The sequence below is a fragment of the Saccopteryx bilineata genome, chromosome 2, assembly GCF_036850765.1.
Source record: "Saccopteryx bilineata isolate mSacBil1 chromosome 2, mSacBil1_pri_phased_curated, whole genome shotgun sequence".
Classification (NCBI taxonomy): domain Eukaryota; kingdom Metazoa; phylum Chordata; class Mammalia; order Chiroptera; family Emballonuridae; genus Saccopteryx; species Saccopteryx bilineata.
This window is the reverse complement of record NC_089491.1, coordinates 177,207,174-177,235,029: the sequence shown is the minus strand read 5'-3', so window position 1 is coordinate 177,235,029 and position 27,856 is coordinate 177,207,174. Positions and strand designations below refer to the sequence as shown.

The window sequence follows — 27,856 nt, the reverse complement described above, 5'->3', positions numbered from 1 at the left end:
AGACACAGAAAAGCTAAACCCAGTATTACACAAACAAGGAGAAGATTCTACTTTATTATATAATAATTTTATTTAATAACTTTACCCATGAAGTATAATTCCATTACAAACTCATATGAAAACTAAATCCTGGATTTGAAGAGGCTGAGGAAATAACTTCTTTTTGTAATAATGTCCAGGACTAAATCTAAACATTTTTTCTGGGCCAAAAATCTCTGGAACCTATTCAGCCTCTGCTGCCTCTTCGCCTTCTCCACATTCAAAGCGTACAAAGTCTACTACATTCACTCCATGGGGCTGCACATACTGACCCAATGTGATGGAGGGATCCAGCAAGTATGGCTGGGCCAGCATCTTGGTTTCTGCTTCTCCCCCAGGTTCATCATCCAGGGAGCCAACGGAGAGAGGGGCCATGCCTACCACATGCTGCCCAAGGCGGCGGCCAAGGTCTTCCAGGCTTGCTCTCCACTCAGACGCCTCGCAGATAACCAGGGCCCCGTACTTCCCCAGCACCAGGTTGTGCAGTGAGGGGCTGTGCACTGCTCCGTGGACATAAGAGCCAACATAAAACCCAGCTGGCACCTTCACCCATGCAGCTCGTTTAAGAGTCATGTTTTCTCCCAGTTTCCCTATAAAAAAGCAAAAACAAAAAACACGCTTCCAGAATACAATGCTTGTGGTAATACCAAAATATACAGAGTTGGCCAAGTTTGGGAGATAGTCCTTCGCATTTACTATAGATATGCTGTTAAGATGGAGATGCCACTTTCAGTTTAAAGAGGAAAAGGTGTGCCTGGCCTGTGGGGGTGCAGTGAATAGTTTCAACCTGGAATGCTGAGGTCACCAGTTTGAAGCCCTGGGCTTGCCAGGTCAAGGCACACAAAAGAAACAACTACTGCCCTGGCCGGCTGGCTCAGCGGTAGAGCGTTGGCCTAGCGTGCGGAGGACCCGGGTTCGATTCCCGGACAGGGCACACAGGAGAAGCGCCCATTTGCTTCTCCACCCCTCCGCTGCACTTTCCTCTCTGTCTCTCTCTTCCCCTCCCGCAGCCAAGGCTCCATTGGAGCAAAGATGGCCTGGGCGCTGGGGATGGCTCCTTGGCCTCTGCCCCAGGCGCTAGAGTGGCTCTGGTCGCAACATGGCGACGCCCAGGATGGGCAGAGCATTGCCCCCTGGTGGGCAGAGCATCGCCCCTGGTGGGCGTGCCGGGTGGATCCCGGTCGGGCACATGCGGGAGTCTGTCTGACTGTCTCTCCCTGTTTCCAGCTTCAGAAAAATGAAAAAAAAAAAAAAAAAAAGAAACAACTACTAAAGTTGATGCTTCCCACTCCTCCCCATCCTGCCTTTCTCTCTCTCTATGTTCTGTAAAATCAATAAATAAAATCTAAAAGAAAAAAAAAAATGAGCCTGACCAGGCAGTGACGTAGTGGATAGAGCGTTGGACTGGGATGCGGAGGACCCAGGTTTGAGACTCCGAGGTCACCAGCTTGAGCACGGGCTCATCTGGTTTGAGCTAAAGCTCACCAGCTTGGACCCAAGGTCTCTGGCTCAAGCAAGGGGTCACTCGCTCTGCTGTAGCCCCCGGTCAAGGCACATATGAGAAATCAATCAATGAACAACTAAGGAGCCGCAAGGAAGAACTGAAGTTTCTCATCTCTCTCCCTTCCTGTCTGTCTGTCCCTATCTGTCCCTCTCTCTGACTCTCTCTGTCTCTGCCACACAAAAAAATAAAAGAAAAAAAAATGAAAAAGTGTGTGCAGGGAGGGGCTGGAAAAATGCAAAGTACCTTTATGGAGCACCAACTACATACAGGTAAGCTACATTTAAAAACATAGGCAATGGCCAACAGATATTTGAAAAGATGCTCATCTTCTTTAGTTATTAGAGAAATGCAAATCAAAACTGCAATGAGATACCACCTCACACCTGTTAGATTAGCTATTATTAACAAGACAGGTAATAGCAAATGTTAGAGAGGCTGTGGAGAAAAATGAACCCTCATACATTGTTGGTGGGAATGTAAAGTAGTACAACCATTATGGAAGAAAGTATGCTGGTTCCTCAAAAAACTGAAAATAGAACTACCTTATGACCCAGCAATCCCTCTACTGGGTATATACCCCCAAAACTCAGAAACATTGATACGTAGACACATGCAGCCCCATGTTCATTGCAGCAATGTTCACAGTGGCCAGGACATGGAAACAAACAAAAAGCCCGTCAATAGATGACTGGATAAAGAAGATGTGGCACATATACACTATGGAATACTACTCAGCCATAAGAAATGATGACATCAGATCATTTATAGCAAAATGGTGGGATTTTGATAACATGATATGAAGTGAAATAAGTAAATCAGAAAAAACCAGGAACTGCATTATTCCATATGTAGGTGGGACATAAAAGTGAAACTAAGAGACATTGATAAGAGTGTGGTGGTTGGGGGGGGGGGGAAGGGGGAGGGAAAGGGGGAGGGGGAGGGGCACAAAGAAAACTAGATAGAAGGTGACAGAGGACAATCTGACTTTGGGTGATGGGTATGCAACATAATTGAACGACAAGATAACCTGGACTTGTTATCTTTGAATATATGTATCCTGATTTATTGATGTCGCCCCATTAAAAAAATAAAATTATTTTAAAAAAATAAAAATATAGGCTCAGCCCTGGCTGGTTGGCTCAGTAGTAGAGCATCAGCCCGGTGTGTGGAAGCCCAGGGTTCAATTCAAGGCCAGGGCACACAGGAGAGGTGCCCATCAGCTTCTCCTCCCCTCCCCCCTCTCCTTTCTCTCTCTCTCCCCCTCCCACAGCCAAGGCTCCACTGGAACAAAAGTTGGCCCAGGCGCTGATATGGCTCCATGGCCTCTGCCTCGGGCACTAGAATGGCTCCAGTTGCAACAGAGCCAGGCCCCACATGGGCAGAGCATCGCCCCCTGGTGGGCATGCTGGGTGGATCCCAGTCGGGCGCATGCAGGAGTTTGTCTCTCTGCCTCCCTGCTTCTCACTTCAGAAAAATATAAATAAATAAATAAATAAATAAATAAATAAATAAATAAAAGCATAGGCTCTGGTGTCACACAGACCCTGGACTCTGGTCTCGGTTCTGCCTCTTACCAGTTATAGGACCTTAGGCAAGTGACTTAATGGCATAAACCCATTTACTAATTTATCAAGCCTTAGTTTCTTCAACTTTAAAGTAGGGATATGCCACTTAAAATAATCTGAAACCAGGGTTACTGGAAGAAGTAAATAGTATAATATATATAAAAGCACTTACCACAATATTTGGCACATAGTGAGCACTGAAATGCTGTCTATTGTTATTAACTTAGGCTTTGCCAGCTTAAGTAAACACGGTTACAAAGCTAATATGTAGCAGAGCTGGAAAAAAACTCAGATCTGACTCCAAAACAATGAAGTGTTTTTTCCCCGACCAAATCACCATCCTTCTCAAATGCTACCATAACTGACACAGACAACTCTTGATCATCCATTGTATCACAGAAAAGTCCACAACTAAAAGCCCCAGAAAATCCAAAACTCTATGTCATTTGAGTTTCAACTTCCTCTCATAAAAAAATTTTTTTAAAAATCACATTTTCAGAGATGCTTATGAGAACCAGAAATGGATTTCAGTTTTACCCTTTCTCTCAGGATGCTCTACCCTCTGGGAGAAGTCCAAATAAGCCAAAAGGCTGGAAGGGATAAGAGAATAAACAAAGGAGTCTGGATAAATATCCCTGAAATTAGCCATAAATTGTACCTAAAAGTTACAAAAGGGGAGTATCCAGACACCAGAAAAAAATCTTAAAACAGCTCAAAGCATCAACCTCATCATGCTTAATTCCCAGAAATTGAAGGCTAAAACACCCTTTTCTTCCAGAATTTCTTAATAAGCACCATACACAGCTGTCAGCCTGATTTCTCATCTATGACTCACTGAAACATTATACATACTTCGAGATGACCTGATAAAAATTGATGCCTTGACTGGAAATGTCAGATGAGCAATAGTTCCAGCAAGCTCAAGCCCCCTCCTTACTTCCCTCTCTCCATCAAGGGCATAGAAAGAAAGCATAATTCCCACTGGTCCCACCGCAATGATTCAAATAATGGGTTCTGAAAGACTGTTACACTTTCACAAGTTCAGAATCAGATGTTTTCAAAAGAGAGACCAGCCTGACCTGTGCTGGTACAATGGATAAAGTGTCGACCTGGAACGCTGAGGTCGCTGGTTCAAAACCCTGGGCTTGCCTGATCAGGCGATGGTGCAGTGGATAGAGTGTTGGACTGGGATGCGGAGGACCCAGGTTCGAGACCCCGAGGTTGCCAGCTTGAGCGCGGGCTCATCTGGTTTGAGCAAAAGCTCACCAGCTTGGACCCAAGGTCGCTGGCTGGAGCAAGGGGTTACTTGGTCTGCTGAAGGCCCATAGTCAAGGCATATATGAGAAAGCAATAAATGAACAACTAAGGTGTCGCAACGAAAAACTGATGATTGATGCTTCTCATCTCCCTCCGTTCCTGTCTGTCTGTCCCTATCTATCCCTCTCTGACTCTCTTTCTGTCTCTGTAAAAAACAAACACACACACACAAAAAAACAAACAAACCCTGGGCTTGCCTGGTAAAGGTACATCTGAGTCGATGCTTTCTGCTCCTCACCTTCCTTCTCTCTCCCCACATTCTCTAAAAATTGAATAAATGAAATATTTAAAAAAATAATACAGGAAGCAACTACTAAGAGTAGATGCTTCCCTATTCTTAAAGAAAGGAGAGAGACCAAATTCCTAAAAACAATGCCCCTAAATCTTCTTGGACCCTTTATAAAGAAGGTGGAATGATCCCTGATGTATTGTAGTATACAGAGAAGCAATCAACTGGAAGTCACAAGGCTCTGCCTGAAGACGTGTTCTGTTTGGTCAGCACAGTGATGTATACAAGTGTTGAAATAATTTTAATTATTGCCAACAGCTAAAAGCTGGTATTTTTGCACACAAATCTAAATTCTTTTAAAGAAACTTTAAAATTCTGATGACAGGGGTTAATAACCAAAATTTATAAAGAACTTGTAAAACTTAATACCAGGAAGACAAACAATCCAATCCAAAAATGGGCAAAAGAAATGAATAGACACTTCTCCAAAGAGGACATACAGATGGCCAATAGGCATATGAAAAAATGTTCAACATCACTAATGATTAGAGAAATGCAAATTAAAACCACAATGAGATATTACCTCACACTAGTCAGAATGGCGCTCATCAATAAAACACAGAATAAGTGCTGGCGAGGATGTGGATAAAAGGGAACCCTCCTGCACTGCTGGTGGGAATGCAGACTGGTGCAGCCACTGTGGAAAACAGTATGGAGATTCCTCAAGAAATTAAAAATCGAACTGCCTTCTGACCCAGCTATACCACTGTTAGGAATATACCCCAAGAACACCATAGCACTGTTTGAAAAGAAGAAATGCACCCCCATGTTTCTGACAGCATTGTTCACAATAGCAAAGATCTGGAAACAGCCCAAGTGTCCATCAGAGGACGAGTGGATTAAAAAGCTTTGGTATATATATACTATGGAATACTACTCAGCCATAAGAAATGATGACATAGGATCTTTTACAACAACATGGATGGGCCTTGATAACATTATACTGAGCGAAAGAAGTAAATCAGAAAAAACTAAGAACTATATGATTCCATACATAGGTGGGACATAAAGATGAGACTCAGAGACATGGACAACAGTGTTGGGGGTACAGGGTGGGGGGGAGAGGGAGGGGGTTGGGGGAGGGGAGGGGCACAAAGAGCATAGCTTTTCAGCATTTGCCATATTTCCCCTTTAATCTATAGACAGACAGAAAATATTTACTTATGATGTTTCCACTATAAAGACTGCTGTCTTAGGGACAAATGCTGATAAACTATTTCAGCAGTTTCTCCTTCTTCAAAGACTTATATGTCAACATAGAGCTCCATGTTTCATAGGTCATACTCAAGCTCACTCCATGCTCCCTGGAGCTTTAACACAAGGGAATGCCCTTTTTTTCTTTTTTTTTTGGTTGTATCTATTTATTTATTTTTTGTATTTTTCTGAGGATGGAAATGGGGAGGCAGTCAAACAGACTCCCGCATGCGCCTGACCAGGATCCACCTGGCATGCCTACCAGGGGGAATGCTCTGCCCATCTGGGATGTTGCTCTGTTACAACCAGAGCCATTCTAGCGACTGGGGCGGAGGCCATGGGGTCATCCTTAGTGCCCGGGGTGGCTTTGCTCCGGTGGAGCCCTGGCTGCGGGAGGGGAAGTGAGAGACGAAGAGGAGGGAGAGGGGGAGGGGTGGAGAAGTAGATGGGCACTTCTCCTGTGTGCTCTGGCCAGGAATCGAACCCGGGAATCCTGCACACCAGGCCAATGACTCCTACGGGTCTATCATATCATGCTTTTTACTTAAAAAAAAAAAAAAAAATTCAAAATTTACATTTCTTTTGAAGGCTGATGAACAGGAGACACCAAATCTTTTTCGCCTGCAAACTACTACCTTCTTTATTAGATCCAGCTAATAACACTGTTTTGTCTTTTTCCAAATAGCTCCAGATATATGGAAAAGATTTATATAGGCGGATGGGGATCCTCAAACCCCTCAGCGAGATCTTTTGAGCATGGCTTTTAAGATAACTAGAGGCAGAAAAAGCCCAATAGAGATCAGGGGAACTACCAGCTTTTAGGATACACCCTTAAAGGCTCCAACGCCCCAAAGGGGTCTCATAGGATGCCATCTGGGTCCTGCTTCAATAGTGGAAAGGAAGGTCATTGAGCTAAAGCCTGCCAGGCTTACATGCCTCTGCTGTGAGGAAACAGGGACACTGGAAGGTAGGCTTCCCCCTCGCTCCTCTAAGGGAGGGTTCAGACTCTTCCAGCCCTGCTCCAGCCACCTATGACCTAACCTTGCCCAGAAAGCTGGGGTTTGCCACTGAAGGCTGAAGGTGCCCAGGGCCGTCGGCCCCATCTATGACACTGTGGACGAGCCTAGGGTATTTCTTCCAAGAAGCAGGTAAACTGATCTCATTTGCACAAGGGCCACTTAACTATGTTTTGCCTGAATAGTCAGGTTTTTTTATTCTTCCCTCAAAGATCTCTGTTGTGGGTGTTGATAGTCCTATTTTCTGCTGCTTTGCTTAATATATAGTGTTTCCTTTATCCCTCCTACCTCAATGTCCCACTCATATTTAAGGCTGGGACCTACTCCTAATTTAGAGCTCTCTTTCCCCCTTTTGCCAACTTGTATTATGCATTTACCTTTACCACCCAGCTTAGTGTATCCCAAGGTTCTCTTTACCATGCCACAGTCGCAAAGCTCCAGGGAAAAGCAACCTGGCCTCAACTCTCCAGGCAGAGGAGAACAGAAGCTCCATATCCACACATGCTGCAAATGGCTTTTCCAGTCTACCTGAATCATTACCAGCTAGAAGCAGCGGTCATTGGGACTTGGACATGAGCTGCAAAGTATAGAATGGTGACAACAATTCCAGTGCCATGCAGACTTTTCCTGTGTGGACTTTTCCTGGACTCCTGCTTCCTGTGACAGCTCCTAACAGACTGAACTGTGGTTGGGTTGCATTTTTCAGGGATTTGGCATGGTGATGGGGCCAATTTGGACTTGGTAAACATGTTAAGGACACTACTCTTTTATGGATTCTTGCTGTATTGGCCAAGAGTTTGCTTAAAGGCTTTTAATCACTGTAAAAAAAAATAGAAGACTGGATAAAGAAGATGGGGCACATATACACCATGGTATACTATTCAGCTAGAAGAAACGATGACATCGGATCACTTATAGCAGAATGGTGGAAACTTGATAACATTATGCGGAGTGAAATAAGCGAATCAGAAAAAAACAAGAACTGCAGGAGTCCATACATTGGTGGGACATAAAAGCGAGACTAAGAGACATGGACAGGAGTGTGGTGGTTACGGGGGGTGGGGGGAGGGAAGGGGGGAGAGAGGGAAGGGGAGGGGGAGGGGTACAAAGAAAACTGGATAGAGGGTGACGGAGGACGATCTCTCTTTGGGTGATGGGTATGCAACAGAACTAAATGACAAGATAACCTGGAAATGTTTTCTTTGAATATATGTACCCTGATTTATTGATGTCACCCCATTAAAATAAAAATTTATTTATTAAAAAAAAATTCTGATGACACTGGAACCCCACTTAACAAATCGTTGAGCTTGGTAACGGTTCCCTTCAGTAGAGTGAAAGCTTTTCAGGGGCCTACTGCTCCCTAGTATCTAACACACAACCCACTAAGCACATTCACATTATGCGACCCTTTCAGGCACATGAGCTTGCAATTCTGGATCTAGATTTGGAGGAAACCACAGATACCAAGAGATCCGGTACTTTTCTTCCAGTTTGCAGAACCCTTACAAATACTCACCAATTGCTAAGACCAGTTGATCCTTGAGAGAGCCTTCTCGCTCAGGCCCCACAGGGAGTTCAGAAAGCTCAGAGGAATTCAAGAAGCCCTAGGTGCGCACACACACAAACATGGATTAGTTTGGTGCTACTCAAATGATCAAAACATTAGACACATATAGCCTACTTCTCCAAAACTGATTTAAAACCACTAAGTATAGATGATATTTTCATTAAGCTAAAAGTTGAACATTGATAATAGTTCCATTTTTATAAATATTTTCTTCATCACTGCACTACCCCGAGTGCCATCCCTTTCCTATCTTCTTGCCTAAATTCTCAAAATGTAGTTTCCTAGTGTGCTCTACCTCCCAAGAGCATGCCCACGCCTTTCCTTTCCCCCTTTTCTTCCTCACAGGTATACACTGCTAAAACTCTAAGGCAGGCGACCCCAAACTACGCGGCCCCCTGAGGCCATTTATCCAGCCCCCGCCGCATTTCCGGAAGGGGCACCTCTTTCATTGGTGGTCAGTGAGAGGAGCATAGTTCCCATTGCAATATTGGTCAGTTTGTTGATTTAAATTTACTTGTTCTTTATTTTAAATATTTGTTTCCGTTTTGTTTTTTTACTTTAAAATAAGATACATGTAGTGTGCATAGGGATTTGTTCATAGTTTTTTTTATAGTCCGGCCCTCCAACGGTCTGAGGGACAGTGAACTGGACCCCTGTGTAAAAAGTTTGGGGACCCCTGCTTTAAGGGTCTCCACAAGACTTGCAACCAGGGAAGCAACGGGCAGTGGCAGCTCGTCCCGTGCTAACCCCTTCACCTATCTCCAATGCCCCCTTCCTTCCTCTGACTCTCCAGTGAGCCAAAGGAGCCCTGTCTTGGCTGTCTCCCATTGTCTTCTGTGCTAAGCCCTTCCCTGTTTCACTGTCCTCGCCTTTAATAAAATGTATTCTCAAAATATAAAATGTAGTTTCCTAGAAATCAGAAGTATTTTTATATCAATCATAACATTTTAAAGCTAAAACCTTTTTCAGATTATTGGAATGCATAATGGTACAAAACCAAAATAGGGAATTAGACAACAGGTCACAAAACTAAATATACTTTTATCCTTTGACCCTGCAATCCTATTTCTAGGATTTACCCTGACAATATACGTCCAACGATATGAGCATAAATATGCAGAAAGTTATTCATTGAGCAATTCTTTCTAATCGTAAAATACTGGAAACAGCCTAAATGCCTAAACACAAGAGAAGACTGGCTGAAGAGCCACAGCACAGCCACAAATGGTATACTATACAACTGGAAAAAGAAAAGAGGGAGAGCTCCATGAGCTGCTAGGAAATATTTCCAGGCTCTATTAAATTTAAAAAATTAAAAGAATATATTCAGATTATAGCACTATTGTGTAAGAGGTATTTGTGTAAATATGTTTATTTTTGTGAAAAGACATAAAAGATAACCATAAACCAATGAAATTGGTTATCTATAGGAGTGGACAGGAAATGGGGTAGAAGGTAGAGAAGAGGGAGTATGACAGACAGACAAACACACGCACACACCCGACCTGTCTGCTAAAAGAACAATAGAAATAAGCATACCAGATGCCCAAATCTTGATTTCTAATAACTATACCCCCAATAAAAGAACTCCTTACAGAAATGAAGAATTCATGTTTGGGACAAGGAAAATATGGCATAAGCCTAGACTATCTTGTCTGCCAAAAAGTAAAGAAATACTCATAAAATAATGGGGATACATCAAAGGATAATGGAGCCAGCCTGCACAGGTTTGCTTTGCACTGGCCAAATCCAGGGATAACTTAAGCATCAAAATAACTGATTACACAGTGAACTGTAGCCTAAGGGAGAAGTATCTTTCTTACAGAATGCCTACAAACAAAATTAATACATATAAGTTATAAGAGTTAAAAAATAACCATGGCCCTGGCCGGCTGGCTCAGGGGTAGAGCGTTGGCTCAGCATGTGGATGTCCCAGGTTCGATTCCCAGTCAGGGGGCACAGGAGAAGCACCCATCCACTTCTCTACCCTTCCCCCTCTCCTTTCTCTCTATCTCTTCCCCTCCCGCAGCCAAGACTCCATTGGAGAAAAGTTGACCCAGGCACGAGGATGGCTCTATGGCCTCTGCCTCAGGCACTAGAATAGCTCTGGTTGCAACAGAGCAATGCCCCAGATGGGCAGAGCATTGCCCCCTGGTGGGCATGCTGGGTGGATCTCAGTTGGGCATATGTGGGAGTCTGTCTGACTGCCTCCCTGCTTCTAACTTCTAACTACAAACCCCCCCCCACAAAACATTATACAACTAACATAGTAATAACTGATCTGCCAAGAATCATCAATGAATGCTAAAACTATTAGGCAAGCCCTGGCCAGGTAGCTCAGTTGGATAGAGCATCAGCTTAATATATGCCAAGGTGCAGGTTTGATCCCCAGTCAGGTCACAGACAAGAATCAAGCAATGGGACCAGGCTGGTTGGATCAGCGGTGGAGCGTCGGCCCAGCATGTGGAAGTCCTAGGTTCGATTCCCAGCCAGGGCACACAGGAGAGGCACCCATCTGCTTCTCTACCCTTCTCCCTCTCCTTTCTTTCTGTCTCTCTCTTCCCCTCCCACAGCCAAGGCTCCATTGGAGCAAAGTTGGCCTGGGCGCTGAGGATGGCTCCATGGCCTCCACCTCAGGCGCTAGAATGGTTCCAGTTGTGATGTGGACCGTTAATGGCAAAAAGCCATTATAGATTCGAGGCCTGGCAGGGGGCTAAGTTCTTCCCCCTCCATCTCCATATTTGGCTTTGATGCTGAGTGTTTGCACCCACTCCACTTGTTTCCTTGGGTTGCAGGAAGCAATATACATGCCCTTCCTCTGACTCTTTGTTTATTTCAGATGTTTGTATATTTCACTAATGTATCCTGTTTTTGCTTTGAGAGAGTTCCTATCTTAGCCTTTGATGTGCAACTTTGTATCAGGGTCCTTGATTTGCATATGGCTATATAATAAAGCGAACTGGGGCTGTGAGGCATTCAGATACTGCCAGGCAGTTTGAGGAGTCCTCCTGGTCCCATCGGTTTTGTTTTGACAAAATGTGTTTCCTTAATTCCACACCGTTATTTGGAGCTGCGCTGGTCTGCGGTACAGTTGCAACAGAGCATCGCCCCCTGGTGGGCATACTGGTTGGATCCCAGTCGGGCTCATACAGGAGTCTGTCTCTCTCTGCCTCCCTGCTTTCAAAAAAAAAGGAATCAACCAATGAATGCATTAATAAGTGGAACAACAAGCTGATGTTTTTCTCTCACTTCCTCTCTCTCTCTCTCAAAAATCAATAAAGGCCCTGGCCGGTTGGCTCAGCGGTAGAGCGTCGGCCTGGCGTGCGGGGGACCTGGGTTCGATTCCCAACCAGGGCACATAGGAGAAGCGCCCATTTGCTTCTCCACCCCCCTCTCCTTCCTCTCTGTCTCTCTCTTCCCCTCCCGCAGCCAAGGCTCCATTGGAGCAAATTTGGCCCAGGCGCTGGGGATGGCTCCTTGGGCTCTGGTCGTGGCAGAGCGACGCCCCGGAGGGGCACAGCATCGCCCCCTGGTGGGCAGAGCGTCGCCCCTGGTGGGCGTTCCGGGTGGATCCCGGTCGGGCGCATGCGGGAGTCTGTCTGACTATCTCTCCCCGTTTCCAGCTTCAGAAAAGAAAAAAAAAATCAATAAGTAAAATATTTTAATTAATTTAAAAAATAAAGTAAAAATATTAATATTAGGCAAGTTTTTTGGAAATTGGATGTTTATACAGTCTCAAAGAACCTACCATACAGATAAGTTGTTAATTACAAAGAGAAATATGGTAACTTTACAGTAAAGAAACCTGGCAGAAACTACCTTAACCAAGATATCAAAATTAGAATCAATAACGGGACCAACAGGCCTGACCTGTGGTGGCACAGAGGATAAGGCGTCGACCTGGAATGAAGTTGCGGGTTCAATACCCTGAACTTGCCTGGTCAAAGCACATATTAGAAGCCACACAAGTCAGTGCTTCCTGTTCTTCCCTTCCCTGGCCTTTATCTCTCTCTCTCCTCTCTCTAAAATGAATAAATAAAATCTTTTAAAAAATAAAAGTAAAAGAATAATGGGACCAACAATTATTATGTACCTCCAGATGTGATGTTCTGGAAAAAAAAGGATAATTTATTCACTATTCCTACAAAAATCCATTTCTTTCCATTTTTTATTTTGAAATTAAATTTAATGGAGTGACATTGATCAACAGAAATATATACGTTTCAGACAAGTATCTCTATAGCATCTGAACTGTTGAAAAATCCATATTTTGAGTCTAAATATGAAGAACCAGCAGACAAACCAAAACTAAAAGATATTATACAAAATTGTCCTGGCGCCAGATTACCAGCTTGAGCATGGGGTTGCCAGCTTGAGTGTGGAATCACAGACATGACCCCATGGCTGCTGGCTTGAAGCCCAAGGTCGCTGGCTTGAGCAAGGGGTCACTGGCTCAGCTGGAGCCCCCCGGTCAAGGCACATAGGAGAAAGCAATCAGTGAACAACTAAAGTGCTGCAACTATGAATTGATGCTTCTCATCTCTCTCCCTTCCTGTCTATATCTCTCTCTCTCTCTCAAAAATAAAAAAACTGAAAAATTTGCCTGACCAGGCAGTGGCACAGTGGATAGAGTATCAGCCTGGGACACTGAGGACCCAGATTCAAAACCCTGACGTCACCCACTTGAGTGTGGGATCATAGACATGACCACATGACCACTGGTTTAAGCCCAAAAGGTCACTGGCTTGAGCGCAAGTTTGCTGGCTTGAGCCCAAAGGTTGCTGGCTTGAGTAAGGGGAGCCCCCTGGTCAAGGAACATATGAGAAAGCAATCAATGAACAAATAAGGTGCCACAACTATGAGTTGATGTTTCTCATCTCTCTCCCTCCCTGTCTCTACTACACTCTCGCTTAAAAAAAAAAAAAAAAAAAAAAAAAATGCTTGACCTGTGGTGGCGCAGTGGAAGCGTCGACCTGGAATTCTGAGGTCGCCGGTTCAAAACCCTGGTTTCCCTGGTCAAGGCACATATGGGAGTTGATGCTTCCTGTTCCTCCCTCCTTTCTTTCTCTCTCTCTCTCCTCTCTAAAATGAATAATAAAATCAAAACAAAAATTTTAAAAAAAATCTGTACCTTCAAAAATATCAATGGAAGGAAAGACAAAAGAAAAGAAACTAAACAGACATGACAAATAAAAATAGTGATGATAGGCCTGACCTGTGGTGGTGCAGTGGATCAAGCATCGACCTAGAATGCTGAGGTCACCAGTTCGAAACCTCTGGCTTGTCTGGTCAAGGCACATATGGGAGTTGATGCTTCCTGCTCCTCCCGCCTTCTCTCTCTCTGTCTTTGTCTGTCTCTCTCTCCCCCACACCCCATCTCTAAAATGAGTAAATAAAATTTTTTTTAAAGTGATGATAATAACATGTATATAAAAACTGATAAAGTAAACGAAGCAAAATGTTAACAAATGATGCTGGATAAAAGCTCACTATAGGGGGGAGGGGGGAATGGGAGAGGGAAAGGGGTGGGGAGGGGCACAAAGAAAACAAGATAGAAGGTGACAGAGGACAATCTGACTTTGGGTGGTGGGTATGCAACATAATTGAACGACAAGATAACCTGGACTTGTTATCTTTGAATATATGTATCCTGATTTATTGATGTCACCCCATTAAAAAAATAAAATTTAAAAAAAAAAAAAAAAGCTCACTATAGTTTACTATAGTATACAGTACTGGCAACTTTTCTGTAAGTTTGAAATTTTTTAAAATAAAAGTTTAAAAACTTAAACTAGCCTGACCAAGTGGTGGCGCAGCATTGACCAGGGACACTGAAGACACAAATTCAAAACCCTGAGCTCACTGGCTTGAGTGCAGGCTCACCAGCCTGAGTGCAGGGTCACCAGCTAGAGTGTGGGATCATAGATATGACCAACCCCATGCTCACTGGCTTGAGCCCAATGTCACTGGCTTGAGCAAGGGGTCAATGCCTTGGCTGGACACCCCCACCCCGCATCCCCAAATCCCCCCCCCCCGTCAAGGCACGTATGAGAAAGAAGTCAATGAACTAAAATGCCACAGCTATGAGTTAATGCTTCTCATCTCTCTCCCTGTCTCTTTCTCTCTTTCAAAAAAAAAAAAGTTAAAAAAACCCAAAAACACTTAAAGACAAAAAGAGGGGAAAAAATAAAGGTAAAAGAACCAAAGTCCTCTGTTACAGATAACGAAATAGAAACACAATCAAGTAAGTGAATGGCTAAGGGTAACAAACAGAGTTAATGGCAAAGTCATGATTTCCTATCGTTTTATTTTTATTTATTTGTTAATTTTTAGAGAGCGAGAGGCAGGGAGAGAGCAACATTGATTTGTGTATTTCTGCATTTATTGGTTGATTCTTATATGTGCCCCAACAGGGGATCAAACACACAACCTTGGTATGTCGGGACGACAACCTAACCAACTAAGCTACCCGGGCCAGGGCTGCAAAGTCAAGATTAGAACTTCTACGTTAGCCTGGCCTGTGGTGGTGCAGTGGATAGAGCACTGACCTGGAACACTGAAGTCGCCAGTTCAAAACCCTGAGCTTGCCTAGTCAAGGCATACATTACAAGCAACCAATGAACAGCTAGAGTGAAGCAACTACTTCTCTCCTACCCCACCTCCCATAAAATCAATATATAAAATCTTAAAAAACAAAAAGAAACAAACTGATAAACACAGAGAGAACATGAAAAAAACAAAAGAACTATGTTCAAGTGACTCATCTCCTCAATACAATTCTAATAATCTCAACAGTTTTCCATATAATGTGACTATTTAATGCCAGTAACAACATTTACAAGATCTCAAGAAAAGGATAAATATGGGAGGAGAAAAAGGGTGGTACTAAACCAGGGGTAGTCAACCTTTTTATATCTACCGCCCACTTTTGTATCTGTTAGTTGTAAAATTTTCTAACTGCCCACCGGTTCCACAGTAATGGTGATTTATAAAGTAGGGAAGTAACTTTACTTTATAAAATTTATAAAGCAGAGTTACAGCAAGTTAAAGCATATAATAGTAATTATTTACCAAGTACTTTATGTTGGATTTTCGCCAAGTTTGGCAGAATAAATCTTTATAAACCAACTCACTATAGTTAAATCTATCTTTTTTTTTATACTTTGGTTGCTCCGCTACCGCCCACCATGAAAGCTGGAACACCCACTAGTGGGTGGTAGGGACCAGGTTGACTACCACTGTTAAATAAATTATGTAAGGCCCTGGCGGATAGCTCATTATCCTGAAGCACGGAGGTGGCCATTCAGGGCACATACAGGAACAGACCAATGTTTTTGTCTCTTTCTCTCTCTTTCCCCTTTCCTCTCTTGCTAAAATCAATAAATAAAATTTAAAAATTGTGTAAATAGTTGGTTCATTTTTGCCTTGACAATAAGGATAAATCAAAGGCAAACATATCATTCCTTCCTCCATCCTACTATGTACAAGAATATGCTTATTCTCCTAATTTGTGCATTCTCCAATATCTTATATAAGAATTCTTTCCTCAGCAGCAGCCCCAGATGGGGGTTGCCAGGTGGATCCTGGTCAGGGCACATGCAGGAGTCCTGTCTCTCTGCCTCCCTGCCTGTCACTTAATTAAAAAATAAATAATTCTTTTCTCAGATCCACATGATTCTTCATCAGTTGTGGTCCCCAAACTTCTAAAACAACTACCATCTATCCATCAATGAATTAATATATGTCTAGCTTTAAAATCAAATTGTTCCAGCCTGACCTGTGGTGGCGCAGTGGATAAAGCGTTGACCTGGAATGCTGAGGTCACCAGTTTGAAATCTCTGGCTTGCCTGGTCAAGGCACATATGGGAGCTGATGCTTCCTGTTCCTTCCCCTCTTTCTCTCCCTCTCTCATTCAGAAATCATTCTAGATTTCTGAATACAAATCTGTACCTGATTGACTGACTCCACCCCATTGGCATTCATTCATTCATTTAACACAGATTTACTGAGCCTCAAACAAGTGCTGGGGCCACTCCTCTTTCACCAGACACAGAGCAGTGAAAGACAAAAAGGGAACAACAAAGACCCTAACAGGGGAAGGGAAAAGGGCAGAACAAATCTAGCATGTTGGAGACCCCAAAACTCACTTTACTGTACATGGGGAGTTGATCCTTTAGATTCTGACAATGCAACATGGTTCCAAGGGCTACTTGCTGGACCAACTGTTGAAATTTCAGATTTCTTGAAACAAAATCTGTCTCACAGTTTACCTGTAGGAACAAATTTACTTTGCTGTATAAGCTATTTACTGATAGTTTCCAAAAGTGCCTTAAGTTGGTTGAAGAGTCAACCAAGACATCGATAAAACAAGCTGTAGACTTGAGACCAAAAAGTGAATAAAATTATTCCTGCTGTGTCCCTTAATTAGCAATAACCTGCAATTCAGAAAATTGTTCCATAATATCCTCAAAGGACTCAATAGAAAAGTTTGCCACCTGTGGCTGCATGTCATAATCAACTCATTCTCCAACCTCTCCCAACTACATACCAGTTTTGCTATCAGTGTATTTATCTCCCCTCACTCTAAACTCTAATCCACCCTAATCTCATTCTAATCCACATATGATTCTTCATCAATTGTGGCCCCCAAACCTCTAAAACAACTACTCTCTATGCATCAATGAATTAATATATTCCTAGCTTTAAAATGAAACTGTTCCAACCTGACCTGTGGTGGCACAGTGGATAAACCATTGATCTGGAATGCCAAGGTCGCTATTTTGAGACCTCTGGCTTGCCTGGTCAAGGCACATATGGCAATTGATGCTTCTTGCTCCTCCTCCTTTTTCCCCCTCTAATAAATCTTAAAAAAAAAAAAACAGTTCCAGGAAACAACCAGTGACAAAGTATAAGCCTGACCATGAGGTGGAGCAGTGGATAGAGCGTCATACTAGGCCATGGAGAACCCAGGTTCAAAACCCCGAGGTCACTGGCTTGAGCACAAGTTCATCTGGCTTGAGCACAAGGTCCCTGGCTTGAGCATAGAATCATAGACATAACCCCATTGTTGCTGGCTTGCACCCAAAGGTTGCTGGCTTGAAGCCCAAGGTCACTGGCTTGAGCAAGGGTTCACTGGCTCAGCTGGAGCCCCCAGTCAAGGCACACATGAGAAAACAATCAATGAACAACTAAGGTGCCACAACTACAAGTTGATGCTTCTCTTTTCCTTCCTGTCTGTCTGTCCCTATCTGTCCCTCTCTCTGACTCTCTCTGTCTCTGTCAAAAAAAAAAGACTATACCAGACTAGGCCTTGGCTGGTTGGCTCAGTGGTAAAGTGTCGGCCCAGCGTGTGGATGTCCTGGGTTCGATTCCTGTTCAGGGCACACAGGAGAAGTGACCATCTACTTCTCCACCTCTCCCCCTTGTTGTGGACCATAAATGGCAAAAAGCCATTGTAGATTCCAGGCTTAGCAAAAGGCTAAGTTCTCCCCTCTCCATTTCCATATTTGGCTTTGATGTTGAGTATTTGCACCCACTCCACTTGCTTCCTTGGGTTGCTGGAAGCAATATACATGCCCTTCCTCTGACTCTTTGTTTGTTTCAGATGTTGGTAGATTTCACTAATGTATCCTGTTTTATGCCTTGGGAGAGAGTTCCTGTCTTAACCTTAGATGTGCAACTTTGTATCAAGGTCCTTGATTTGCATATGGCTATATAATAAAGCAAACTGGGGCTATGGGGCACTTGGATACTGCCGGGCATTTTGAAGAGTCCTCCTGGTCTCATCGTTTTTGTTTTGATAAGTGTGTTTCCTTAATTCCACACCGTTATTAGGAGCTGTGCTGGTCCGCGGCAAGTGGCACCCGAACAGACGACGTGAGTATGAGGAAACTAAAACTGAAGGAAGGTGACGGAACTCCCCAAAGTGAAGTGTGCACAGTGAGTAAAGAAAGTTTTTGGGGAAAGTGTAGTCGGGAATAAAAGATTATGGGACAGATAGGGTAAAAAATAAGGGACCTTTATGTAGAAATGTTTCCGTATGAAGACAAGTCGTTGTCTGAAGAGTATCAGGGTGAGCTGGAAACAGAGGGATGTGAAAATGAGGATAACTTGGAGTCTGAGGTTGACAGGGGGGATGAAAAATCCGTGGCTATGGCTGCCTTAGCCGCGGGGCCTCGACTGCCCTCAGCTCCTTCCTACATTCAACCCTCTGCTCCTCCATTCCCTTATTGGGCTGATTGCGGAGTCTGTAACTCAAAATCTGGGAAATCCCCTCTCCAACAATCTATAGACCAGGCTCGAAATGTAGGGGAAACAACAGATGACGGCTTTACCCATTTTCCTGTTGTAGAAAGACAGGATGATACAGGGAGACTAGTGCGAGAAAATGAACCTGTACCTTTTAAAAGAACTCTGAAAGAGCTTAAACTTGCTTGTGTTCAGTATGGACCTACTGCTCCTTTTTCACTTGGTTTATTAGATACTATTAGGGCAAAGGCTCTTCCCCCAAATTACTGGAAGGTGATTGCTTGTGCTTGTCTCTCCGGGGGTAATTATTTGCTGTGGAAGTTGGACTTTCATGAAGGGGCTATTGAGGTAGGGGAGAAATCTCAGCATAGCCAACCTGAGCAGCCGGTTACAGCAACTATAGAATATGAGAATGGCCTGGCCAGGTGGTGGCGCAGTGGATAGAGCATCGGACTGGGATGCCGAGGACCCAGGTTCAAGACCCCGAGGTTGCCAGCTTGAGCACAGGCTCATCTGGTTTGAGCAAAACCTCACCATCTTAAGCAAGGAGTTACTCGGTCTGCTGAAGGCCTGCGGTCAAGGCACATATGAGAAAGCAATCAATGAACAACTAAGGTGTCACAATGCACAACGAAAAACTAATGATTGATGCGTCTCATCTCTCCGTTCCTGTGTCTGTCCCTGTCTATCCCTCTCTCTGACTCTCTCTCTGTCTCTGTAAAAAATAAATAAATAAATGAATATGAGAATGGATAGGAGATTCAGGTATTAGGAAAGTTACAGCTTTTCCTGTCATGAACTGACTTTCTTTAATGTTTTAACTATGATCTTCTGAACTATCATTTTGTTTCTTTCTTATTCTTTGCCTGGAAATTGAGGCAGGGGACCTGTTTTGGATCTGACTATAGAAAATATCCCAGCAGCTGCCGAGAGCAAATTTCTTGAGGAGATTTTGTTTAGTCACATCCTTCAGTCCCTCTGTCAGAAAATGCCCTAATATCAGGCAGGCATCTTTCTAATCTGAATGTGCTCTGAAATCCCGGGTTTCTCTCTGTTTTGTCTAATTCTTGTTTCTGTTTAGTCTTTGTTTAATGTTGTCAAAATGTATATTTTTAAGGCCTGAATTAAGGGTTTTTTTGCATACAAAAACTGGAAATGCTGGCTCTAATATTTAGAAAAAATAAAATGTTTTTAGAACTTGAAAGGAGTACTCATTTAAATTTAAATAGAATAGAACATAGATCCTTAAAACTTACTGATTTGGTTAGTGCATTGTTAGGTATGTTCAGAGTTAGGAGCCAAATAGGCAATTTAAGTATTAGGAGTAATCAAAGTTATATGTTATACTTGTGTTTTTTGTGCATAAATTGTCTTGTTTATGTGTAAGGTTATACTCAGGCAAAACAAAGAAACTGAGCAAAATTAAGCAGGGCCCTAATAAGTCATTTCAAGAATTTGTCTCACGGCTAATCCAGGCACTTAGAGGAATAGTATAAGGATGCTAATTCTGCTTCTCAGGCCACATCCTGCAAAGGAGGCTCCAAGGAAACCAGTGATTTGGCTCCTCTGATTTTGTCAATTGGATTTAAAAAAAAAAAAATAGGTCAGGAACGCCCTGAAATGGAACTAACGATACAAGGACATAAATTTAAAGGACTATTAGATACTAGAGCTGATGTATCAGTTATGCTAAGCTACACTGGCCTCCTTCCTAGCCCACTCATGCAGCAGCCACAGAATTACAAGGTATAGGGCAGAGTAAATCCCCTCAACAAAGTTCTGGTTTTTTACAATAGGAAGATAAAGAAGGTCATTCTGGATTTTTTCAGCCCTATGTGCTCCCTGGATTGCTAGTTAATTTGTGGAGTAGAGATGTTTTGAAAAATATGGGAGCGTTGCTTGTCAGTCCTAATAGTTTAGTTAGCACTCAAATGCGTGATTGGGGATTTTTGCCCACTAAGGGTCTAGGGAAAAGAACAGCAGGGAATTCTCACCCTCATAGAAGTGGCATCCAATACCAGGTGTGGATTAGGATATCAAAATTTAGCATAGGGGCCTTGGCAGCTCCTGCTACCCCAATAATGCATTGTGTGTACTTGGAAATCAGATAATCCTGTATGGGTAGACCAATGGCCCCTTTCTCAAGAGAAACTTAAGGCAGCTGTTCAATTGGTACAGGAACAGTTACAGCTTGAGCACACTGAACCATCTAATAGTCCATGGAATACGCCTATATTTGTCATTAAAAAGAAATCAGGAGGCCCTGGCCGGTTGGCTCAGCGGTAGAGAGTCGGCCTGGCATGCGGGGGACCTGGGTTCGATTCCCGGCCAGGGCACATAGGAGAAGCACTCATTTGCTTCTCCACACCCCCCCCCCTCCTTCCTCTCTGTCTCTCTCTTCCCCTCCCGCAGCCAAGGCTCCATTGGAGCAAAGATGGCCCGGGCGCTGGGGATGGCTCCTTGGCCTCTGCCCCAGGAGCTAGAGTGGCTCTGGTCACGGCGCCCCGGAGGGGCAGAGCATCGCCCCCCGGGGGGGCAGAGCATCGCCCCTGGTGGGCGTGCCGGGTGGATCCCGGTCGGGCGCACGCGGGAGTCTGACTGTCTTTCCCCGTTTCCAGCTTCAGAAAAATACAAAAAAAAACCAAAAAAAAAAACGCATAAATCCTGAAGAATCAATTGCCTTACTAATTTGTCTCTCAAGTTACACTCCAACGGGACTATTGTGGCAAGCTTCACATCCTATTGAATGGATTCATTTAGCTGTTCTCCATATTTTAATCTTGTTGCCTCCTGGATTATCAAGGGGCATGGCGACCCTTACAGCTTATAGGTTTTGAGCCTCAAAATTATTGTTGTTTCTTTTTTCAAAGGATCAACAACAATGGCTCTGGGAAACTTCCACTAAATGGCAAATTGCTTTGGCAAATTTTATAGGCCAAATTGATTCTATTTACTTATGGTTGTTTCCACTATAGAGACTGCTATCTTAGGGACAACTGCTGATGAACTATTTCAGCAATTTCTCCTTCTTCAAAGACTTGTACATCAGCCTGACCTTTGGTGGCGCAGTGGATAAAGCGTCAACCTGGAAACACTGAGGTTGCCGGTTCAAAACCCTGGCTTGCCTGGTCAAGGCACGCGTGGGAGTTGATGCTTCCTGCTCCTCCCCTTTCTCTCTCTCTCTCTATCTCCCCCCCTAAAATGAATAATTAAATAAATAAAATAAAAATTAAAATCAATATACTGTACAAAAAATTTAAAAAAAAAAGACTTGTACATCAACATAGAGCTCCATGTTTTATAGGACATATTCGAGCTCACTCCATGCTCCCTCGAGCTTTTAGCATAAGGGAATGCCCTTGTTGATCAAGCTACTCAAAAGAAAATTATTGGAGCAACCATGACAGATCAAGCAATTCAGTCTCATACTATTCATCACCAGAACACTGCAGCCCTACATAAATAGTTTCAACTTTCTTGGGAAGCAGCACAGCAGATTGGTAAATCCTGTCCGAGGTGTCCTATAATACAATCTGTTCCTTCATTTGGAGTTAACCCTCAAGGACTCCTACCAGGACAACTATGGCAAATAGATGTTACTCATACACCTTCATTTGGCAAACAGTCCGTTGTCGACGTTACAGTGGATACTTATTCTGGATTTATAGTAGCCTCTACTAGAATAGGAGAGGCTGCTATGCATGTTATAGCTCATTGTCTGTATGCATTTTCTATTATTGGACTTCCTGATGTGATTAAAGCTGACAATGCTCCTGAATAGGTAGCAAAAGCATTTACTGTATTTTGTCAAACCTTTCAAATTATGAGTATTTCTTAAAATCTTTAAAGTCAAAGTATTATTAAAGTGTACCCAGCAAATACTTAAGGTCAATTAAACATTATATATATATATATATATATATATATATATATATATATATATATGGGTCATATCCTGGAATTCCAGCAAATCTACCTTATTTTTAAAAAAAATTTTTTTGAATGCTGATGAACAGAAGATGCCAAATCTTTTTCTCCTGCAAACTTCTACCTTTTATTTGATCCAGCTAATAACACTGTTTTGTCTTTTTCCAAATAGCTCCAGATATACGGAAAAGGTTTATATAGGCAGTTGGGGATCCTCAAACCCCTCAGTGAGATCTTCTGAGCATGGCTTTTAAGGTACCAAGAAGCAGAAAAAGCCCAAAAGAGATCAGGGGAAATACTAGCTCTTGGGATACACCCTCAAAAGGCTCCAATGCCCAAACGGGGCCTCATAGGACTCCATCAGGGCCCTGCTTCAATAGTGGAAAGGATGGTCATTTAAGCCAAAGTCTGCCAGGCCTACATGCCTTTGCTGTGAGGAAGGGACACTGGAAGGTAAGCTGCCCCCTTGCTCCTCTAAGGGAGGGTTCAGTTTCTTCCAGCCCTGCTCCAGCCACCTATGACCTAACCTTGCCCAGAATGCTGGGGTTTGCCACTGAAGGCTGAAGGTGCCCAGGGCCGTTGGCCCCATCTACGACACTGTGGACGAGCCTAGGGTCTTTCTTCCAAGAAGCAGGTAAACTGATCTCATTTACAGAAGGGCCACTTAACTATGTCTTGCCTGAATATTCAGGTTTTTAATTCTTCCCTCGAAGATCTCTGTTGTGGGTGTTGATAGTCCTATTTTCTGCTTCTTTGTTTAATATATAGTGTTTCCTTTATTCCTCCTGCCTCAATGCCCTCACCCATATTTTAGGCTGGGACCTACTCCTAATTTAGAGCTCCTTTTTTCCTTTTTTGCCAACTTACAAATTTACCTCTGCCACACAGCTTAGTGTATCCCAAGGTTCTCCTCACCATCCCATGGCTGTACAGCTCCAGTATAAGAAGGCCCCCTGGGTTCATCTTTCCAGTTTAAAGAAAACAAAAGCTCCGTCTTCATGCGTGCTGTGGATGGCTTTTCCAGTCTACCTGGGTCATTACCAGCTAGAAGCAGCGGTCTTTGGGACTTGGGCATGAGCTGCAAAGTATAGAAGTGTGACAGCAATTCCAGTGCCATGTGGACTTTTCCTGGATTTGTTTCCTGGACTCCTGCTCCTGTGACAGCTTTCGATGGACTGAACTGGGGTTGGGTTGCATTTGCAGAAATGTGGAATGGTGTTGGTGCCAACTTGGACTTGGTGAACATGTTAAGGACACTACTCTTTTATGGATTCTTGTATTGGCCAAGAGTTTGCTTAAAGGTTTTAATCACTGTAATGTATTAGAATGTTTGTTTGGGTATCTGTTAGCATTAACTATACTAATTCTGTGTTTGTTCTGTATTTTTTCAACCTGCCTCCAAATTAGAATCTGGGAAACTAGGAAATCAGATGAGTGCAAATCTCAGCACACAAATTAAAAATAAAAAAGAAAAGGGGTATATGTTGTGGACCATAAATGGCAAAAAGCTATTTTAGATTCAAGGCTTAGCAAAAGGCTAAGTTCTCCCCCCTCCATCTCCATATTTGGCTTTGATGCTGAGTATTTGCACCCACTTGCTTCCTTGGATTGCTGGAAGCAATATACTTGCCTTCCTCTGACTCTTTGTTTGTTTCAGATGTTGGTAGATTTCACTAATGTATCCTGTTTTTGCCCTGGGAGAGTTCCTGTCTTAACCTTGGATGTGCAACTTTGTATCAAGGTCCTTGATTTGCATATGGCTATCTAATAAAGCAAACTGGGGCTATGAGGCACTCAGCTACTGCCAGGCATTTTGAAGAGTCCTCCCAGTCCCATGGTTTTTGTTTTGATAAGTGTGTATAAGTGTGTTTCCTTAATTCCGCATGGTCCGCGGCACCTGCTCTCCCTTCTCTCTCTCTTTCTTTCCCTCCTGCAGTCATGGCTCGGTTGGAGCAAGTGGCCTGGGGCGGGCGCTGAGGATGGCTCCATGGCCTCACCTCAGGCACTAAAATACCTCGGTTGCCAAGCAACAGGGCAGAGGCTTCTGATGGGCAGAGCATCGCCCTGTAGGGGGCTTGCCAGGTGAATCCCTGGTCAGGGTGCAACTAGAGTCTCTCTGCCTCTCTGCTTCACACTTAAGAAAAAAAAAAAAAACTACATCAGGCTCACATTTAGGAGTAACATTCTAGACTGTTAGGCCTTTTCTCATCAACATACCTATGCATTTTTTTTTTAAGTGAGAGTAGGGGAGATACAAATAGACTTCTGCAAGCGCTCTGACCAGGATCCACCTGGCAACCCCAGTCTGAGGCAACTTTGGCACCTGAAGTGGATGCTCCACAGAGGGGCCCTCCGCACTCTTCCAGCCATGGCTGCAGGAGGGGAAGGGTGAGAGCGAGCAAGAGAGAGAGAGAGAGAGAGAGAGAAGAAGGGGAAGGGAGAATAAGCAGATGGTTGCTTCTCCTGTGTCCCGACTGGGAATTGAACCCAGGACATCCACATGCCAGGTCAACTCTCTACTGCTGAACCAACCAGCCAAGGCTGCATTTCTGTACTTAAATGAATTCACAGCTAATAACTGTGGTCTCCTCAGTTTAATTCAATTACAGTTTATGGCTCTCAAACACCTCTTCTTTAAAAACACAGAATCCTCCACAAAGCCTTACACTTGAAGGGCCTATTCCTGCAATCTGGAATTTTGACAACTCACCTCAACTAACACGGTCGTGTTTCCTTCCTGCAGCAGCCCAACCAGGCCTTCCTTAGTCTTTCTGCCATGGAGCTTGGCAGCTTTGCTCCAGCCCTCCTTCTGGGCCTGCTCATGCAGCCAGCTCTCTGCCTATAAATTGAAAAGAAAAGGAGTTGTGTGGCCTGTGGTGGCATAGTAGATAGAGCATCGACCTGAAATGCTGAGGTCCCTGGTTCGAAACCCTGGGCTTGACCAGTTAAGTCACATGACAACCAATCAATCAATGAACAACTAAAGCAAAGCAACTATGAGTTGACACTTCTTGCTTCCCTTCCCTCTCTTCCTTCTCTCTGTAAAATCAGTAATTTTATTTTTCTTTTGAAAAGGGAGAGAGATGAGAAGCATCACTTCTTCGTTGCAGCACCTTAGATGTTCATTGACTGCTTTCTCATATGTTCCTTGATGGGGGGCGGGGGGTGCTACAGCCAAGCCAGTGATCCCTTGCTCAAGCCAGTGATCATGGGGTCATGTCTCTGATCCCACGCTCAAGCCAGTGACCCCACACACAAGCTGGTGAGACTGTACTCGGGCTAGAGACCTTGGGGTTTCAAAACTAGGTCCTCTGCATCCCAAGCCAACGCACCACCACCTGGTTAGGCTCAATAAATAAAATCTTAAAAAAATAAAAAATGGGGCCCTGGTCAGTTTGCTCAGTGGATAGAGCATCAGCCTCGCATAGGGACGTCCTGGATCCAATTCCAGGTCAAGGCACACAAGAGAAGCAACCATCTTCTTCTCTCCCCCTTCCTCTCTCCCTCTATCCCTCTTCCCCTCCCGTAGCCAGTGGCTCAACTGGTTGGAGCGTAGGCCACAGAAAGGGCGGGTGGGCACTGAGGATAGCTGGGTTGGTCTGAAGGCATCATCAGCCTCAGGTACTAAAAACAGCTTGGCTGATTCCAGCATCAGACAGGGTCTGGGCACATGTGGGACTGTCTCACTATCTCCCTTCCTCCCACTTAAAAAAAAAAAAAAAGCACCCTAACCAGACAGCTCAATTGGTGAGAGCATCCTCGGAATATGCAGAGGTTGCCAGTTCGTCCCGGGTCAGGGCACATACAGAAACAGACTAGTGTTTCTGTCTCTCAATAATCAATAAAAAAATTTTTCTTAAATGGGTTGAAGACAAAGTCTCAGAATTTAGAACTGAACAGGGCTCTAAAATATGTTCAGGCCCTTCTGCTGCCCCTCAATCCCATAACAGAAACTGAGGTACATCTATTACCGGTATTTACTGGCAGCCGACCCTTAAATGCCATATATATACCCAGCATTGTGCCTGCTGCTTTGGATAAGTTTACTTATGGGGCAAAGAAGAGTATTTTCATTATATATACAAGAACAATATATTGTATATATAAGATTCAATAAAGTGTCCGAGGTCACAGGGTTAGTGTTAGGACACCAGTTACACAAACCCTTTCAGCTCCAAGCAGCAGGAAGCAGCATTGCAGTTTGCAAGATAAAATAAGGTCTGTTAACCCTGGGATCCTGAGTCATCTGCTTCCTAATTAGACGGAGTCAGAGGCTGAGGTTGTCATTTAGGTCAGAATCCTATCTAGAGGTCGGCCGTTATGAGTCACTGGACAGACAGCAAGTCTGACTTCAAGGCTCCCTAAGAGACTGAGTTCCAGGTCTATTACACCTCCCTGCTTCTTTCCCCCGCTTTCCCACACCTGTTTGAGATCCCTGCCACAAGTCTCCAGAGCTTTCTTGCAGTTCACAAAGGAATAGCCCGTTTTCCGCCGCAGCTTCATAAGAAGTTCCTTGCTGGAGGCCGAAGAAGACAGCCGGGGACCAGCGGGAAATGCGTGCCATAGCTGGGGCGACCGAAGTGGAAGGGACCCTGCCTGGAGGGGTAAGAAGAAACGGATGAGAAGCAGAAAGCAGCGGCAGCTCCAGCTCCAGCGCAGAAACCGCAGGGAGGCAACCTTAGGAAGGACTGGTCCCGGGGGCGGGGAAGCTGGACCGCGAAGAGACACTGAGGTGGGAAGTAGGGGCGCACGGGAGATCTGCAAGGAAAGGAGGTCGGTGCAGGGGCCAAGAGCCCTTACCGAATACTCTCCTATTCGCGTGGCCCTGTATACGCGCACTGACCGCAACACCAGCGACATCTCCCCGGCAGCCGCACCCTGCAGCGGATCGGATCCGGCGCTCTAGAGAAGCTATGAGGCCTACAGCGTGGCAGTAGGGTCAAACTTCTCCACTAGAACGTACTAAATAGGGTTGCCGCCACCTGCTGACTGGAGGACGCACATTCGGCTCCCGCAGTTGGTTTATCGAGACATTTCTTTCCTTTCTTTTTTCCTTTTCCCTCCCTCCCTCCCTCCCTCCCTCCCTTCCTTCCCTTTCTTTTCTTTTCTTTTCTTTTTTCTTTTCTTTTCTTTCTTTCTTTCTCTCTCTCTCTCTCTCTTTCTCTCTCTCTCTCTTTCTTTCTTTGC

At 44.0% G+C, this 27,856-nt stretch overlaps 1 protein-coding gene across 2 annotated transcripts; it reads right to left on the bottom strand.

Annotated features, from left to right (window-relative positions):
- Positions 1 to 25: 25 nt before the first annotated feature.
- Positions 26 to 27,608, bottom strand: TSFM (Ts translation elongation factor, mitochondrial). Of its 2 annotated transcripts, XM_066258859.1 has the most exons (6): positions 27,470 to 27,608; positions 27,092 to 27,265; positions 25,380 to 25,508; positions 16,642 to 16,764; positions 8,444 to 8,531; positions 26 to 629 (listed from the first exon to the last, which is right to left on the bottom strand). In XM_066258859.1, exons 1-6 carry the CDS (start codon positions 27,527 to 27,529, stop codon positions 223 to 225), a joined length of 981 nt encoding a protein of 326 aa, XP_066114956.1. In that variant the 5' UTR covers positions 27,530 to 27,608; the 3' UTR covers positions 26 to 222. The 2 variants fall into 2 exon arrangements, with proteins under 2 accessions (XP_066114956.1, XP_066114957.1); XM_066258860.1 differs by lacking the exon at positions 27,092 to 27,265 and having other exon boundaries at positions 27,470 to 27,591.
- Positions 27,609 to 27,856: the final 248 nt, after the last annotated feature.